We start from the raw sequence: 19,661 nt of genomic DNA, 5'->3' as shown, positions 1-19,661 counted from the left end.
CTCTTTCTGACTGTATTCAATGTCAAGCGTTTGCACGTGTTCATGAGACGAGCAGTTATGATCAGAGCTTCTCCGCTCACGGCTGAACAAGGCCATGAAGTCTCTAAAGCACAGTCTCTGCTTAAGGGTTAGAAGTGTGTCTATGACATGGATATGCACATATTTTAAAGAGTGATTGTTTTAATTTGATGGATATTCCACAGGGCTCTGTATTTGGTCCGCTAAAGTTTCGGACACTGCTTGGTCTATTGCGTTACTCAGTGCCAGTGTGCCTTTATGTCAACTAAGTATACAACTAATTATGTTTGCCAAATTAATCTCGGAAGCTTACTTACAAAGATGTTTTCCTTGTCTGGGAATAGATCAGTGATGGATTTCAGAGGAAAGTGCAGAGCAAAATCAAAGATCTTCTGCAGCAGATGGAGGAGGGCCTGAAGACGGCAGACCCGCACGACTCCTCCACCTACACCGGCTGGACCGGTGAGCACCGCGCCGTCTCAGTACTTTTTTTTTTTTTTTTTTTGCAAAAAAGACACAAAATCCAGCGTTGTTCATAAAATGCTGTTACTGCACGATTTCCTCGTTAAAAAAAAGAAAAACCTTCAATTCAATTCTTGAAAAAAAGTAACACAGTTTGGATTCCACAGGGAAATATTCATAATTTACTACGACCAACATTCTGTCCGAAAGTACGACTCTCTCACGACTCGTACTTTAATTTAGGCTTAACTGTTGATCGTTCTGTTGTCATTTTTATCCAATTGATTTTATTTAATAAAAAATGTAATAAGAATATTTGTATTATAATTTTTTACATTTTAATTTTATATTTTTTTAATGTTATGCTCTGTATTTTACATTATTTATTAGCAATAAAAATATTAATTACTTTGTTTTTACATAATTTTTTTAAATTATTGTTAATGCTTTGTTAATTATGATGTTAATTTCTACAAAATTGTGAAATGGCACAAATCAGAATTTTAGACTGTATTTGAAAAGTTTCAAATCCATTTTTCCACATGTTCCGAGTAAATTGCAAACCTAATCCCACAGGTGTAGAGTCCAGGGGTCAGAAAGTAAAAGTCCTGCCATATGTTTTTCCCATGAGCTCAGCCAGAGGATTCACACACCTGACCCTGGACCACAGACCCAGTCTGGAGCCGCACGGGTATATCTGTGGCAATAGCAACTATACACTGTATGGGTCAAAATTATACATTTTTCTTTTATGCCAAAAATCATGAGGATATTAAGATCATGTTCCATGAAGATATTTAGTAAATGTCCTACCGTAAATATATAAAACATGTATTTTTGTGAGTGAATGCAGCACAATCGTGAACATAAATGCACAACTTTAAAGGAGATTTTCTCAATGTTTACATTTTTTTGCTCCTCAGATTCCAGATTTTCAATAGTTGTGTCTCGACCAAATATTGTCCTATCCTAACAAACCACACATCACTGGAGAGATTTTTTATTCAGATCTCAGGTTATGTATAAATCTCGTTTTTTTTTTTTTTTTTAATTGAGCCCTGTGACTGGTTTTGTGGTCAGGCAGGGTCACTAATTAGTTCTCCTGGCTGAAAACTGTGCTAGTTAGCAAATCCAGGTGATTGGAACAACATACTGAGGACTTTTCCTTCCTGAACCCGGACTTACACCTCTGGCTAATCTAAATGAGCGCCGCATGTCGTGAGCGTGTGCTGTGATTGGCAGGCATCGCCCTGCTGTACCTGCAGCTGCACCGCGTGACGCGGGAGAGCGAGCACCTGCAGCGCGCGCTGGACTACGTGAAGCGCACCCTGAGGAGCCTGAGCGGCCGGCGCGTGTCCTTCCTGTGTGGAGACGCCGGGCCTTTAGCCGTCGGCGCTGTCGTCCACCACCTCCTGAAGAACCAGGCCGAGTCGCACGAGTGCCTCACCAAGTCAGAACCTTCTCAAACTTTATCTTTCTCTTTAGCTTTCTTCACCTGCTCTTAGTAAGTGTCGTTTGGAGAAGCTAGCTGAGATTTAGTGTGCGTAAAGGAGGGAAAAATACCTTTTACAGAGTCAGGGGTTATCTAAATGTGTTATTTAGAAAAATAAATTAAATTAATCCATTTTATTTAATCATAAGTGCCCCTATTATGTTATTTTAAGAGTTCCTAGTTTTGTTTCGGAGTCTCTTATCACCGGTTTACATCCAAGGTCAACAAACACTTTAATACATTAACGGACCAGCCGTTTGTTGTAGTCCTTAAAAAGCGATTTCTTTAAAAGCAAATATGTCCCTTTACTTTGAACTTTAAACATTGTAACTTTGCAGATGTTGTTTATGATCAAACAGCAACATTACACACTAACTACAGTTAGAAAAGTCAAATCATAATCAACCACCGCTTTAAAAAAACACAAAAAACAAACAAGGAGACATTCTACACGATGTTCTAATTAAACTGATGTGTGTAATGTTGATGGGGTTGTACAGAGATAAGCGAGATTGAACCACTTCCTGTTCCTCTTCTTCCCTGTTGCCCAGACTGCTCTCGCTCCAGCGCTCGCTGCTCAGCCCAGACTCAGACGTCCCCGACGAGCTTCTGTACGGACGCGCCGGATATCTTTACGCCCTGCTTTACGTCAACAAAGAAATCGGGCCGGACGCGGTGGATGAGACCACCATCGCCACGGTGATTGTCATCTTTCACACTATTCATAATCAAAATATATTCATGCATAAAGTGGATCATAAAGTCTCCCTGTAGTCAATAGTTTAATTCCTTAACACTCATCTATGATCACCAAAGTGACACATTTATTTTCTTCATGTCTTAAAATATCTTGACTTTAACTCGACACCCTTGCCTCATTTAGTATGTGCGGTTCTATGAATATGCAAATGAGCCCCGTCTCCACTCACTCACTCAGAGATCCACTGGTGGACGATCACACGTTGATCTGATTGGTCAAGGTAGTGTGTGACGTCAGAAACACCAGCGATTTCAAACCGTGTTTTTGAGACTGTCTTTGGTTCACTGCAGTTTTAAGCAGAAAATACTCAGCAATGCTGTCGACTTATGAACTTACACATGGTGTGTGTTAAAGCAGATTAATAACACCACATACACACATAAACAACAACAAGCCTCGAGCCCCGAGCCCCGCGCGGGCCGCTCTACTGTACACCAGTCTGTGCGCTGACCCAACCGCAAGCCTCGAGCCCCGCGCGGGCCGCTCTACTGTACACCAGTCTGTGCGCTGACCCAACCGCAAGCCTCGAGCCCCGCGCGGGCCGCTCTACTGTACGCCAGTCTGTGCGCTGACCCGACGCAAGCCTCGAGCCCCTCGCGGGCCGCTCTACTGTACGCCAGTCTGTGCGCTGACCCAACCGCAAGCCTCGAGCCCCTCGCGGGCCGCTCTACTGTACGCCAGTCTGTGCGCTGACCCGACGCAAGCCTCGAGCCCCTCGCGGGCCGCTCTACTGTACGCCAGTCTGTGCGCTGACCCAACCGCAAGCCTCGAGCCCCTCGCGGGCCGCTCTACTGTACGCCAGTCTGTGCGCTGACCCGACGCAAGCCTCGAGCCCCTCGCGGGCCGCTCTACTGTACGCCAGTCTGTGCGCTGACCCGACCGCAAGCCTCGAGCCCCTCGCGGGCCGCTCTACTGTACGCCAGTCTGTGCGCTGACCCGACCGCAAGCCCCGAGCCCCGAGTCCCTCGCGGGCCGCTCTACTGTACGCCAGTCTGTGCGCTGACCCGACCGCAAGCCCCGAGCCCCTCGCGGGCCGCTCTACTGTACGCCAGTCTGTGCGCTGACCCGACCGCAAGCCTCGAGCCCCTCGCGGGCCGCTCTACTGTACGCCAGTCTGTGCGCTGACCCGACCGCAAGCCTCGAGCCCCTCGCGGGCCGCTCTACTGTACGCCAGTCTGTGCGCTGACCCGACCGCAAGCCTCGAGCCCCTCGCGGGCCGCTCTACTGTACGCCAGTCTGTGCGCTGACCCGACCGCAAGCCTCGAGCCCCTCGCGGGCCGCTCTACTGTACGCCAGTCTGTGCGCTGACCCGACCGCAGGCCTCGAGCCCCTCGCGGGCCGCTCTACTGTACGCCAGTCTGTGCGCTGACCCGACCGCAAGCCCCGAGCCCCTCGCGGGCCGCTCTACTGTACGCCAGTCTGTGCGCTGACCCGACCGCAAGCCTCGAGCCCCCCGCGGGCCGCTCTACTGTACGCCAGTCTGTGCGCTGACCCGACCGCAAGCCTCGAGCCCCCCGCGGGCCGCTCTACTGTACGCCAGTCTGTGCGCTGACCCGACCGCAAGCCTCGAGCCCCTCGCGGGCCGCTCTACTGTACGCCAGTCTGTGCGCTGACCCGACCGCAAGCCCCGAGCCCCTCGCGGGCCGCTCTACTGTGCGCCAGTCTGTGCGCTGACCCGACCGCAAGCCTCGAGCCCCCCGCGGGCCGCTCTACTGTACGCCAGTCTGTGCGCTGACCCGACCGCAAGCCTCGAGCCCCCCGCGGGCCGCTCTACTGTACGCCAGTCTGTGCGCTGACCCGACCGCAAGCCTCGAGCCCCTCGCGGGCCGCTCTACTGTACGCCAGTGTGTGCGCTGACCCGACCGCAAGCCCCGAGCCCCTCGCGGGCCGCTCTACTGTGCGCCAGTCTGTGCGCTGACCCGACCGCAAGCCTCGAGCCCCTCGCGGCCCGCTCTACTGTACGCCAGTCTGTGCGCTGACCCGACCGCAAGCCCCGAGCCCCTCGCGGCCCGCTCTACTGTACGCCAGTCTGTGCGCTGACCCGACCGCAGGCCTCGAGCCCCTCGCGGGCCGCTCTACTGTACGCCAGTCTGTGCGCTGACCCGACCGCAAGCCCCGAGCCCCTCGCGGGCCGCTCTACTGTACACCAGTCTGTGCGCTGACCCGACCGCAGGCCTCGAGCCCCTCGCGGGCCGCTCTACTGTACGCCAGTCTGTGCGCTGACCCGACCGCAAGCCTCGAGCCCCTCGCGGGCCGCTCTACTGTACGCCAGTCTGTGCGCTGACCCGACCGCAAGCCTCGAGCCCCTCGCGGGCCGCTCTACTGTACGCCAGTCTGTGCGCTGACCCGACCGCAGGCCTCAAGCCCCTCGCGGGCCGCTCTACTGTACGCCAGTCTGTGCGCTGACCCGACCGCAAGCCTCGAGCCCCTCGCGGGCCGCTCTACTGTACGCCAGTCTGTGCGCTGACCCGACCGCAAGCCTCAAGCCCCTCGCGGGCCGCTCTACTGTACGCCAGTCTGTGCGCTGACCCGACGCAAGCCTCGAGCCCCTCGCGGGCCGCTCTACTGTACGCCAGTCTGTGCGCTGACCCGACCGCAAGCCTCGAGCCCCGCGCGGGCCGCTCTACTGTACGCCAGTCTGTGCGCTGACCCGACGCAAGCCTCGAGCCCCTCGCGGGCCGCTCTACTGTACGCCAGTCTGTGCGCTGACCCAACCGCAAGCCTCGAGCCCCTCGCGGGCCGCTCTACTGTACGCCAATCTGTGCGCTGACCCGACGCAAGCCTCGAGCCCCTCGCGGGCCGCTCTACTGTACGCCAGTCTGTGCGCTGACCCAACCGCAAGCCTCGAGCCCCTCGCGGGCCGCTCTACTGTACGCCAGTCTGTGCGCTGACCCGACGCAAGCCTCGAGCCCCTCGCGGGCCGCTCTACTGTACGCCAGTCTGTGCGCTGACCCGACCGCAAGCCTCGAGCCCCTCGCGGGCCGCTCTACTGTACGCCAGTCTGTGCGCTGACCCGACCGCAAGCCCCGAGCCCCGAGTCCCTCGCGGGCCGCTCTACTGTACGCCAGTCTGTGCGCTGACCCGACCGCAAGCCCCGAGCCCCTCGCGGGCCGCTCTACTGTACGCCAGTCTGTGCGCTGACCCGACCGCAAGCCTCGAGCCCCTCGCGGGCCGCTCTACTGTACGCCAGTCTGTGCGCTGACCCGACCGCAAGCCTCGAGCCCCTCGCGGGCCGCTCTACTGTACGCCAGTCTGTGCGCTGACCCGACCGCAAGCCTCGAGCCCCTCGCGGGCCGCTCTACTGTACGCCAGTCTGTGCGCTGACCCGACCGCAAGCCTCGAGCCCCTCGCGGGCCGCTCTACTGTACGCCAGTCTGTGCGCTGACCCGACCGCAGGCCTCGAGCCCCTCGCGGGCCGCTCTACTGTACGCCAGTCTGTGCGCTGACCCGACCGCAAGCCCCGAGCCCCTCGCGGGCCGCTCTACTGTACGCCAGTCTGTGCGCTGACCCGACCGCAAGCCTCGAGCCCCCCGCGGGCCGCTCTACTGTACGCCAGTCTGTGCGCTGACCCGACCGCAAGCCTCGAGCCCCCCGCGGGCCGCTCTACTGTACGCCAGTGTGTGCGCTGACCCGACCGCAAGCCCCGAGCCCCTCGCGGGCCGCTCTACTGTGCGCCAGTCTGTGCGCTGACCCGACCGCAAGCCTCGAGCCCCTCGCGGGCCGCTCTACTGTACGCCAGTCTGTGCGCTGACCCGACCGCAAGCCCCGAGCCCCTCGCGGGCCGCTCTACTGTACGCCAGTCTGTGCGCTGACCCGACCGCAGGCCTCGAGCCCCTCGCGGGCCGCTCTACTGTACGCCAGTCTGTGCGCTGACCCGACCGCAAGCCCCGAGCCCCTCGCGGGCCGCTCTACTGTACACCAGTCTGTGCGCTGACCCGACCGCAGGCCTCGAGCCCCTCGCGGGCCGCTCTACTGTACGCCAGTCTGTGCGCTGACCCGACCGCAAGCCTCGAGCCCCTCGCGGGCCGCTCTACTGTACGCCAGTCTGTGCGCTGACCCGACCGCAAGCCTCGAGCCCCTCGCGGGCCGCTCTACTGTACGCCAGTCTGTGCGCTGACCCGACCGCAGGCCTCAAGCCCCTCGCGGGCCGCTCTACTGTACGCCAGTCTGTGCGCTGACCCGACCGCAAGCCTCGAGCCCCTCGCGGGCCGCTCTACTGTACGCCAGTCTGTGCGCTGACCCGACCGCAAGCCTCAAGCCCCTCGCGGGCCGCTCTACTGTACGCCAGTCTGTGCGCTGACCCGACGCAAGCCTCGAGCCCCTCGCGGGCCGCTCTACTGTACGCCAGTCTGTGCGCTGACCCGACCGCAAGCCTCGAGCCCCTCGCGGGCCGCTCTACTGTACGCCAGTCTGTGCGCTGACCCGACCGCAAGCCTCGAGCCCCTCGCGGGCCGCTCTACTGTACGCCAGTCTGTGCGCTGACCCGACCGCAAGCCTCGAGCCCCTCGCGGGCCGCTCTACTGTACGCCAGTGTGTGCGCTGACCCGACCGCAAGCCTCGAGCCCCTCGCGGGCCGCTCTACTGTACGCCAGTCTGTGCGCTGACCCGACCGCAAGCCTCGAGCCCCTCGCGGGCCGCTCTACTGTACGCCAGTCTGTGCGCTGACCCGACCGCAAGCCTCGAGCCCCTCGCGGGCCGCTCTACTGTACGCCAGTCTGTGCGCTGACCCGACCGCAAGCCTCGAGCCCCTCGCGGGCCGCTCTACTGTACGCCAGTCTGTGCGCTGACCCGACCGCAAGCCTCGAGCCCCTCGCGGGCCGCTCTACTGTACGCCAGTCTGTGCGCTGACCCGACCGCAAGCCTCGAGCCCCTCGCGGGCCGCTCTACTGTACGCCAGTCTGTGCGCTGACCCGACCGCAAGCCTCGAGCCTGTGCGCTGGCCGGCGTCCAGCTCGGAGCGCCTGTGGGCCGCACTGCCAGAGAGCGAGGAGAGATGGAGGAGAGGAATGTGTTTGTTGGCACGCCATATAGTGTGTGTTGCACGTTTGCCACAGTAATTATGTAACATTAAAGCTGCCGTCGAGTCGAATCCGGCATGTGGAGAATTTATGGTTATTAAAGCTGCGGGAAAGAAGAAAGTCTTGTTCAGTCAAAGGGATCATGACAAGGGAAATCAGATTTGCTCTTGACATAAAGAGGCTTTTTTACCATTAAAACATCCTGCAAGTTACATAACTGAAGAAATCTGAAACACCCAAATGACTTTCAACAACATCAGAGACCATCACACACAATACTGTATACTGACGGGCCAAGACCAAACATTTTCAAATTCAGCTTTGATCACAGGAATAAATTACATTATTTATGGTACAATTTTTTTTGTCTTTTTAATAAAATACATGTAGCATTGATGAGTTATCAAAATCTGTCTGTTGCAGTTATTATCTCCTCATTTGTCTGTAATGTTCCTGTGCTGAATTATACTCAGTGTAATAACAGAGGGAGTGTGCAGAGCATTATGGGACAGATGGATGCGGTTCTGTGTACAGGTCAGCTTGGCTCTGCTCATAGTCTGTAAAACACTGTGCGTAGTCTGTGCGTGGCGTCACCGTAGTGTCTCTGAAGATGAACCAAAGTGGGCGGAGCCGGCCGTCGCCATCTTGGCAGCCCACCTGTCACTCAAGTGGCCACGCCCCTAATTATGCAGAACTTTAAGGCTTAATATATTTTAAACGGATGAGTTATAAAAACATTCACCCGCCTCACAGTCGTCTTGAAGGCCAACATTAGCTATATAGACCAAAACCACTTCCTACACCAGACTGTAAACATGTTTATTTCTGCTGTAAAGTTGGATATTTTAACATGCGGGTCTATGGGATTGAGTCTCTTCTGCAGCCGGTCTCCAGTGGCCAGTGGAGGAACTGCAGTTTAAAGGTGCTGTATGTAACTTTTTCACTTTACTTAAAGCATAAAAATACCATATATTGAGGAAACATGCTAAGTTCACACACTCGTTTCTCTGAAAAACACTTCTACAGCCAGTTATTTGAGTAATGTGCGTTCCCAGGCTCGAATGTTTGTTCTGGTCTGTGATTCTGCACGTCGCCAATGTTCATTGTCCATCGCGCTCGTTCCTTTTGCGTGTCTCAAACTGGAGACCCAGCGCCGAGTCCGAGGAGGCAGGAGAAACCACAATCTCCCACATTTTGAAGTACCTGTTTCGACCACTAGTCGTCATTCTTACAGACTGCACCTTTAAGTCACTTCTGCGTTGGATCCAGAGCGAGGCCGGAAGGGTGCCGGCGTGTGTTGTTGTTCCTGGTGACTCGGCACGATGCTGTCGCTGGGACACGTGAGAGCAGAGCGGAGGCAGTGCTCGTGATTAGGGCAGAGGTCTGAATCTGCACTGTCGGCTTCATGTTCACAGACGGATCTCCAGAGAATCCCGGCTGCTTCTGGTGACGGGGCAGTTTCAGAGACATCTCTGCTGACCAGAGGTCCTTCTGTCCCGGGATAAATCTATACTCGTTGCCCAGTATTCTGCTCCATCGCCTGAAATAGCCTCAGCGGCAGTAACATCGAATCAGGTTTATTTTATCACCTGTAACCGCTTTCATTTATCCTCTTTTGCAGTCTTATCCCTCTATCACTTCCCAGTGTTCTTCTGCTTCATGACATCTGCTCATCTGTCCCGATGACACGGCTCTATTACGGGTTAATATCTCACTGCTCTTCTGGACTCACGCCAGTACTGTGCCGTGCTTCGGCTCTCTCTCTATATATTATTACAAATATAGTCACTTTACTGTGTGTTCTTCAGTTTTTAAAGTAATAGTTCACCCAAAAGGGAATGTATCTCATTATCTACTGGCCCTCATGTCGTTCCAAACCAGTGTTTTTTGTTGTTTAGTCTGTTAAACACGAAAGGAGAACTGAAGAATACATTCACAGCTCAGTGTTTTCTCCACAACGATAGACCTTTTATAGAGCTAATGTATCGGTATCGGCCGATATATGTTCATTTGTAATGTTATCGTTATCGGCCTGAAAGAAAATGTGTCCGATATAATGAAGCTGATGAATAATGTTAGGTTCGGTTAATGTTAGGAAATAATTACTTCCTTCAGCTGAGACGCTTCAGGTGCAGTCCTGCTGTCCATGATGGGTTTGAATTGCTTGAAATATGAAAAGGAAATACAGTTCAGTGCAACATATCGGCTACATAAACTGATCATGAGAACATTATAATTGTGTGCTTGGGTCATGGCTTTTAATGACGAGACTTTTGTTTTTGTAATCAGTCTCTTAAAAATTATATAAAAACGTGGATTTAGATTTATCGGCCAGTATATCGGTTATCGGTATCGGTCAAAATTGTGATATCGGTGCATCCCTACTAATGTAACCTTTGCTCCTGTGTGAGAGTCCTGTGGTATATTACACTGTGGCATTGCTGACAAACTTTTATCTGTTCTTTTACCTTTGCTGAACCGCTGTGAATAATAATCCGATACTTTGATCCATCTCTTCCCACTGTGCTCTCTGTTGCTCCCAGGTGGTGACGGCTATCCTGGAGTCGGGGAAGAACTTGTCTAAAGAGGAGAAGAAGAGCGAGCGATGTCCGCTGCTGTACGAGTGGCACAAGAAGCAGTACATCGGAGCCGCTCACGGTCTGGCAGGCATTTACTACATGCTCATGCAGGTGTGTGTGTGTGTGTGTGTGTGTGTGTGTGTGTGTAAAGCAGGATCTGTTACGCTGTCTTTCACATGTTTTCAGGCTCGACTAGAACAGGTTTTCCGGCTTGAATGTTGATTATTTTCCTCATATTCTCCATTGTTGCGGCTCCTCTCTTCCCAGTCTGTCAGTAACGCTCTGTTCACTTCCTGTCTCTATGAAGCCCCTCCTTCTGAAAAGCACACTGTGCTCTGATTGGTCGGCTGGAGCAGTGTGTTGTGATTGGTCGAGCGCTTCGAGTGTGTTTGGGAAATGTCCCGCCCCTTACCATAACCGCCAGTTTAACACACTACTAACTAACTCAACCAGGCCCCGCCCCTTTATTCTGCGCATTAATTATTATAATGAGGAATCCTTCTCTCAGGATTTGACCTTCTCATACCATCTGACCTTTCCAGAAAATAGTGTTTTTTTGTCTGAACATGTTGTGTTTTTCTCAGCTACCTCGCATACAACAAATCTTCAAATAATGCAAAGATAAATCATCTATTCGGGCATAACCGCCTGCATTCTCTTCTCCTCTCCTCTCCTCTTCTCTTCTCTTCTCTTCTCTTCTCTTCTCTTCTCTTCTCTTCTCTTCTCTTCTCTTCTCTTCTCTTCTCTTCTCCTCTTCTCTCCTCCTCTTCTCTTCTCCTCTTCTCTTCTGCTAGCTGAAGTCACCCGCTGTGAGATTGGTTAGAGGTGATGAATAATTTATCCTGAACTTTAGGATGTTGATCTGTGAACCGGATCAGTGGGCAGACTTGACCGTAACAGGAATCTCGACGGCTTCAGTGAAGATCCGGCTTCGGCCCTCTCTGAGACTAATAACTGCTGACGGAAGCTCATTCAGTTTTAATATTAAACTGCTTTAGGGAAATCTAAATCACACAAGTGTTTAAAGAAGCAAGCCTGTAATAAAAGGAAACCCCAAACCAAGAGTCATGTTTAAAAAGCTTTATAGGGACGATTTAAATACCATTAAGGATGCATTAAATGATCAAAAGTGACAGTAGAGACATTTATAATGTTACAACGATTCTGTTTTAAATAAATGCTGTTCTTTTGAACTTTCTATTCATCAATGAATCCTGAAAAAAATATGAACTGCTTTCAACACTGATAATAATCATAAATGTGTCTTGATCATCAGATCATCATATTACACTGATTTCTGGAGGATCATGTGACACTGAAGACTGGAGTAATGATGATAAACTCAGCTTTGATCACAGGAATAAATTACACTTTACTATATATTCACATAGAGAACTGATGATCTACATTATAATAATATTTCACTGTTTTTACTGTATTTTTGATCATATAAATGCAGCTTTGGTGAGCAGAAGAGACTTAAATGTTTGAACAGTAGATTCAAACACGCTTTTATTAAGTTTGGTCTGACAGAAGTGACTCCTATTTATACTTCAATAACCGCATCATATAGGCTATTAATGATCTTCTCCAGTCCCAGTGCCAGAAGTGTCTGTTTAGAGATGGAATAGGCTCCTGCGAGCTGATTGGCTTGCGGTCGGCACGGTAACATGAGTGTCGTCATGGCGACGCAGCATCACAACGGTCCAGCGTCGCTGCTCTCAACTAAAGGATGCAAATATTCATGTAGGTGTGATGATGATGATGATCCGCCTGAACAAATGTACAGTAATATCAGTCAGTTCAATTCAAAATGTTCTTTTTTTCATTTCATTAAACGTATAGAGTAGTGAAAGCACGAGCTGTAAGCAGCGCTGGTGTTGCGGCCCTGAAGGGTCATCGGTGGCAGTGTGTGTGGTTATTAAAGGGTTAATTCTGCGCCTCTGTCCTCGCAGCCGAGTGCTAAAGTGAGCCAGGAGGTCCTGAGCGAGCTGCTTCGGCCCAGTGTGGATTACCTGCGGCACAAGAGGTTCCGGTCCGGCAATTACCCATCATCCCTCAGCAACGAGAGCGACAGACTCGTGCACTGGTGCCACGGGGCGCCTGGAGTCCTGCACACACTCCTCATGGCTCATAAAGTGAGTCTCACACACACGCATCGGCTCAATACACACGCATCGCCTCAATACACACACTCATCGGCTCAATACACACGCATCGGCTCTATACACACACTCATCGGCTCAATACACACACTCATCGTACACACTCATCGGCTCAATACACACACTCATCGGCTCAATACACACACTCATCGGCTCAATACACACTCATCGGCTCAATACACACACTCATCGGCTCTATACACACACTCATCGGCTCTATACACACGCATCAGCTCAATACACACACTCATCGGCTCTATACACACGCATCAGCTCAATACACACACTCATCGGCTCTATACACACGCATCAGCTCAATACACACACTCATCGGCTCAATACACACACTCATCGGCTCTATACACACTCATCAGCTCAATACACACACTCATCGGCTCAATACACACACTCATCGGCTCAATACACACACTCATCGGCTCAATACACACTCATCGGCTCAATACACACACTCATCGGCTCAATACACACACTCATCGGCTCAATACACACTCATCGGCTCAATACACACACTCATCGGCTCAATACACACACTCATCGGCTCAATACACACACTCATCGGCTCAATACACACTCATCGGCTCAATACACACACTCATCGGCTCAATACACACACTCATCGGCTCAATACACACACTCATCGGCTCAATACACACACTCATCGGCTCAATACACACACTCATCGGCTCAATACACACACTCATCGGCTCTATACACACACTCATCGGCTCTATACACACACTCATCGGCTCAATACACACACTCATCGGCTCTATACACACACTCATCGGCTCAATACACACACTCATCGGCTCAATACACACACTCATCGGCTCAATACACACTCATCGGCTCAATACACACACTCATCGGCTCTATACACACGCATCGGCTCAATACACACACTCATCGGCTCAATACACACGCATCGGCTCAATACACACACTCATCGGCTCAATACACACACTCATCGGCTCAATACACACACTCATCGGCTCAATACACACACTCATCGGCTCAATACACACACTCATCGGCTCAATACACACACTCATCGGCTCTATACACACACTCATCGGCTCTATACACACACTCATCGGCTCAATCCACACACGCATCGGCTCAATACACACACTCATCGGCTCTATACACACACTCATCGGCTCAATACACACACTCATCGGCTCTATACACACACTCATCGGCTCTATACACACACTCATCGGCTCAATACACACACTCATCGGCTCAATCCACACACGCATCGGCTCAATACACACACTCATCGGCTCAATACACACACTCATCGGCTCAATACACACACTCATCGGCTCAATACACACACGCATCGGCTCAATACACACACTCATCGGCTCAATACACACACTCATCGGCTCAATACACACACTCATCGGCTCAATACACACACTCATCGGCTCAATACACACACTCATCGGCTCTATACACACACTCATCGGCTCTATCCACACTCTCATCGGCTCTATACACACACTCATCGGCTCTATACACACACTCATCGGCTCTATACACACACTCATCGGCTCAATACACACACTCATCGGCTCAATCCACACACTCATCGGCTCAATACACACACTCATCGGCTCAATACACACACTCATCGGCTCTATCCACACTCTCATCGGCTCTATACACACACTCATCGGCTCTATACACACACTCATCGGCTCAATCCACACACTCATCGGCTCAATACACACACTCATCGGCTCTATACATACACTCATCGGCTCTATACACACACTCATCGGCTCAATCCACACACTCATCGGCTCTATACACACACTCATCGGCTCTATACACACACTCATCGGCTCAATCCACACACTCATCGGCTCAATACACACACTCATCGGCTCAATACACACACTCATCGGCTCAATACACACACTCATCGGCTCAATACACACACTCATCGGCTCTATACACACACTCATCGGCTCTATACACACACTCATCGGCTCAATCCACACACGCATCGGCTCAATACACACACTCATCGGCTCTATACACACACTCATCGGCTCAATACACACACTCATCGGCTCTATACACACACTCATCGGCTCTATACACACACTCATCGGCTCAATACTCACTCATCGGCTCAATACACACACTCATCGGCTCAATACACACACTCATCGGCTCAATACACACACTCATCGGCTCAATACACACACTCATCGGCTCAATACACACACTCATCGGCTCGATACACACACTCATCGGCTCTATACACACACTCATCGGCTCAATCCACACACGCATCGGCTCAATACACACACTCATCGGCTCTATACACACACTCATCGGCTCTATACACACACTCATCGGCTCAATACACACACTCATCGGCTCTATACACACACTCATCGGCTCAATACACACACTCATCGGCTCAATCCACACACGCATCGGCTCAATACACACACTCATCGGCTCAATACACACACTCATCGGCTCAATACACACACTCATCGGCTCAATACACACACGCATCGGCTCAATACACACACTCATCGGCTCAATACACACACTCATCGGCTCTATACACACACTCATCGGCTCTATACACACATTCATCGGCTCTATACACACACTCATCGGCTCAATACACACACTCATCGGCTCAATACTCACTCATCGGCTCAATACACACTCATCGGCTCAATACACACACTCATCGGCTCAATACTCACACTCATCGGCTCAATACTCACACTCATCGGCTCAATACACACACTCATCGGCTCAATACACACTCATCGGCTCAATACACACACTCATCGGCTCTATACACACACTCATCGGCTCGATACACACACTCATCATCGGCTCAATACACACACTCATCGGCTCAATACACACACTCATCGGCTCAATACACACACTCATCGGCTCAATACACACACTCATCGGCTCAATACACACACTCATCGGCTCAATACACACACTCATCGGCTCAATACACACACTCATCGGCTCAATACACACACTCATCGGCTCGATACACACACTCATCGGCTCGATACACACACTCATCGGCTCAATACACACACTCATCGGCTCGATACACACACTCATCGGCTCAATACACACACTCATCGGCTCGATACACACACTCATCGGCTCAATACACACACTCATCGGCTCAATACACACACGCATCGGCTCTATACACACACTCATCGGCTCTATACACACACTCATCGGCTCAATACACACACTCATCGGCTCTATACACACACTCATCGGCTCAATACACACACTCATCGGCTCAATACACACACTCATCGACTCAATACATACACTCAACGGCTCGATGTGAAATCCAAATTTGATAAATATATATATATTAGCACTTGATCACACACACACACACATCAGGATTTACAGCAGGAGTTGCATCTCTACAGGCTCTCTCTGGGCTGCATGTTTCATGAGTGCAGTGTACAGTTACGGTACTGTACGATACACACCCGTCTCAGGCTCAGTGGCATGTTCTTCGGTTGTTGTTTTAAAAGTTTCTTTCTTCGTTCCTTACAGCAGCCGACAGCGACATCTAGTGGTCATTTCTTACAAGCATAAAACCTTATTTTTATTTTATCAGTGAAATTGGCTTCATTGTGATATTTAAAAATGTTATACAACTACCGTTGTATGTATTAAAAGTTTTAAAAGTACTAAAAGTTTAGTTGCATAGTTAAATAGTATAGTGTCAATTAAAACCATGATGAATAAAAGTATTAATTTCTTTTTTTTAAATCTCACTGACCTCAAACTTTGGATCTTTTAAATGGTGATGATAGGGATATAGATAGATAAATGAAATATCATGAATAGACAGTGAGCGTGTTCTTCTGCGCAGACGGGAAGGGTTAGGACCGTAAGCACAGTCTGCAGACCTGTCATTATTGGATTTGACTGCACCAATGTAATTACTGTAATTAAAACATAATCAGTGTGATTTGTCAGCGTCATCACAGGAGTGTGCGGTAGAGATCCGGGTCTCGTTTATAACCGTCGCCCTGAACGAGCCGTACGCCACACACACACACACACACACACACACAGAGACGGAGCATTTAACGACACCGATGGAGATCTGAGGGACTGATGAAGGAAAAACACTTATCATCATAATCATAAACACAGTGCATGTTCACAATAACTGTTTAAATATATAAAAATAGGATTTAAAGTGTGTTTTACTTCTGATATACACATTTAAATTAAATATGACATTCTCATTAATGGAGTTAAGCACTTAAATTACATTAAATCATTACCGAGAAGTTACAAAAAAAATTATATTCTAATGAATGTAAATATTAGTAAGGATGCGCTGCTGTTGAACACTTCTCCTGAGGAATGCTGTGTTCTGATGTCTGCTCAGCGCATGATAATAGCTAATAATGATCAATAATGCACAATAAGGTCTATCTGTTTCCATTAAAAATATAAAGCAATTAAAAATACTGTTTGGTCAGTGGAAAAGATTGAGAAAAACTTTCTCTGAAATGTATTTTATACTATTTTATTTATTTATTCAAAAACAAGGCAAGGATCGGCTACTAAATGATTTTATCACTGTAATGTGACGCACATCCGTATCTCATTCTCCTAATGTCTTGTACCGTTAAACATGGTGTCACGTGGATGCATAATCGTATGCAAATGATATGCAGATGAGGATGTGCCCAGTAAATGAGGCGTTGTAAGAGGTTGAGGAGTACCTGTGTGACGCTGTAATCTGTGTGTTGTTGTGTGACGCTGTAATCTGTGTGTTGTTGTGTGACGCTGTAATCTGTGTGTTGTTGTGTGACGCTGTAATCTGTGTGTTGTTGTGTGACGCTGTAATCTGTGTGTTGTTGTGTGACGCTGTAATCTGTGAGTTGTGTGTGTGACGCTGTAATCTGTGTGTTGTGTGTGTGGCGCTGTAATCTGTGTGTTGTTGTGTGATGCTGTAATCTGTGTGTTGTGTGTGACGCTGTAATCTGTGTGTTGTTGTGTGACGCTGTAATCTGTGTGTTGTTGTGTGACGCTGTAATCTGTGTGTTGTGTGTGTGACGCTGTAATCTGTGTGTTGTTGTGTGATGCTGTAATCTGTGTGTTGTTGTGTGACGCTGTAATCTGTGTGTTGTGTGTGTGACGCTGTAATCTGTGTGTTGTTGTGTGATGCTGTAATCTGTGTGTTGTTGTGTGACGCTGTAATCTGTGTGTTGTTGTGTGACGCTGTAATCTGTGTGTTGTTGTGTGACGCTGTAATCTGTGTGTTGTGTGTGTGACGCTGTAATCTGTGTGTTGTTGTGTGACGCTGTAATCTGTGTGTTGTTGTGTGACGCTGTAATCTGTGTGTTGTGTGTGTGACGCTGTAATCTGTGTGTTGTTGTGTGATGCTGTAATCTGTGTGTTGTTGTGTGACGCTGTAATCTGTGTGTTGTTGTGTGACGCTGTAATCTGTGTGTTGTTGTGTGACGCTGTAATCTGTGTGTTGTGTGTGATGCTGTAATCTTTGTGTTGTGTGTGACGCTGTAATCTGTGTGTTTTGTGTGACGTTGTAATCTGTGTGTTGTGTGTGATTACAGCGCTGTAATATGTGTGTTGTTGTGTGACGCTGTAATCTGTGTGTTGTGTGTGATGCTGTAATCTTTGTGTTGTGTGTGACGCTGTAATCTGTGTGTTGTTGTGTGATGCTGTAATCTGTGTGTTGTTGTGTGACGCTGTAATCTGTGTGTTGTGTGTGACGCTGTAATCTGTGTGTTGTGTGTGATGCTGTAATCTTTGTGTTGTGTGTGACGCTGTAATCTGTGTGTTTTGTGTGACGTTGTAATCTGTGTGTTGTGTGTGATTACAGCGCTGTAATATGTGTGTTGTTGTGTGACGCTGTAATCTGTGTGTTGTGTGTGATGCTGTAATCTTTGTGTTGTGTGTGACGCTGTAATCTGTGTGTTTTGTGTGACGTTGTAATCTGTGTGTTGTGTGTGATTACAGCGCTGTAATCTGTGTGTTGTTGTGTGACGCTGTAATCTGTGTGTTGTTGTGTGACGCTGTAATCTGTGTGTTGTTGTGTGACGCTGTAATCTGTGTGTTGTTGTGTGACGCTGTAATCTGTGTGTTGTGTGTGACGCTGTAATCTGTGTGTTGTGTGACGCTGTAATCTGTGTGTTGTTGCGTGACGCTGTAATCTGTGTGTTGTTGCGTGACGCTGTAATCTGTGTGTTGTTGTGTGACGCTGTAATCTGTGTGTTGTTGTGTGACGCTGTAATCTGTGTGTTGTTGTGTGACGCTGTAATCTGTGTGTTGTTGTGTGACGCTGTAATCTGTGTGTTGTGTGTGACGCTGTAATCTGTGTGTTGTTGTGTGACGCTGTAATTGTGTGTTGTTGTGTGACGCTGTAATCTGTGTGTTGTGTGTGTGACGCTGTAATCTGTGTGTTGTTGTGTGATGCTGTAATCTGTGTGTTGTTGTGTGACGCTGTAATCTGTGTGTTGTTGTGTGACGCTGTAATCTGTGTGTTGTTGTGTGACGCTGTAATCTGTGTGTTGTGTGTGACGCTGTAATCTGTGTGTTGTGTGTGACGCTGTAATCTGTGTGTTGTGTGTGACGCTGTAATCTCTGTGTTGTTGTGTGACACTGTAATCTGTGTGTTGTTGTGCGACGCTGTAATCTGTGTGTTGTTGTGTGACGCTGTAATCTGTGTGTTGTGTGTGACGCTGTAATCTGTGTGTTGTTGTGTGACGCTGTAATCTGTGTGTTGTTGTGCGACGCTGTAATCTGTGTGTTGTTGTGTGACGCTGTAATCTGTGTGTTGTGTGTGACACTGTAATCTGTGTGTTGTGTGTGACGCTGTAATCTGTGTGTTGTTGTGTGACGCTGTGTGTTGTTGTGTGTGTTGTAATCTGTGTGTTGTTGTGTGACGCTGGAATCTGTGTGTTGTTGTGTGACGCTGTAATCTGTGTGTTGTTGTGTGATGCTGTAATCTGTGTGTTGTGTGTGACGCTGTAATATGTGTGTTGTGTGTGATGCTGTAATTTGTGTGTTGTTGTGTGACGCTGTAATCTGTGTGTTGTGTGTGACGCTGTAATCTGTGTGTTGTGTGTG

General features: G+C 49.6%; 1 protein-coding gene across 2 annotated transcripts in view; it reads left to right on the top strand.

Annotated features, from left to right (window-relative positions):
- The window catches only part of lancl2 (LanC lantibiotic synthetase component C-like 2 (bacterial)), a 32,196-nt gene that overhangs the window by 6,748 nt on the left and 5,787 nt on the right, over nt 1–19,661 (top strand). For both annotated transcript variants that reach the window (XM_079602615.1, XM_079602616.1), the window contains exons 3-7: nt 363–480; nt 1,723–1,930; nt 2,524–2,671; nt 10,294–10,440; nt 12,285–12,467. In XM_079602615.1, coding sequence (XP_079458741.1) covers nt 363–480; nt 1,723–1,930; nt 2,524–2,671; nt 10,294–10,440; nt 12,285–12,467 — 804 coding nt within the window. The remainder of the gene's footprint in view (nt 1–362; nt 481–1,722; nt 1,931–2,523; nt 2,672–10,293; nt 10,441–12,284; nt 12,468–19,661) is intronic.

This window comes from Phoxinus phoxinus (assembly GCF_949152265.1).
Source record: "Phoxinus phoxinus genome assembly, chromosome: 24".
Classification (NCBI taxonomy): domain Eukaryota; kingdom Metazoa; phylum Chordata; class Actinopteri; order Cypriniformes; family Leuciscidae; genus Phoxinus; species Phoxinus phoxinus.
The sequence above is the reverse complement of the archived record's forward strand: the minus strand, read 5'-3'. Positions and strand labels throughout refer to the sequence as shown.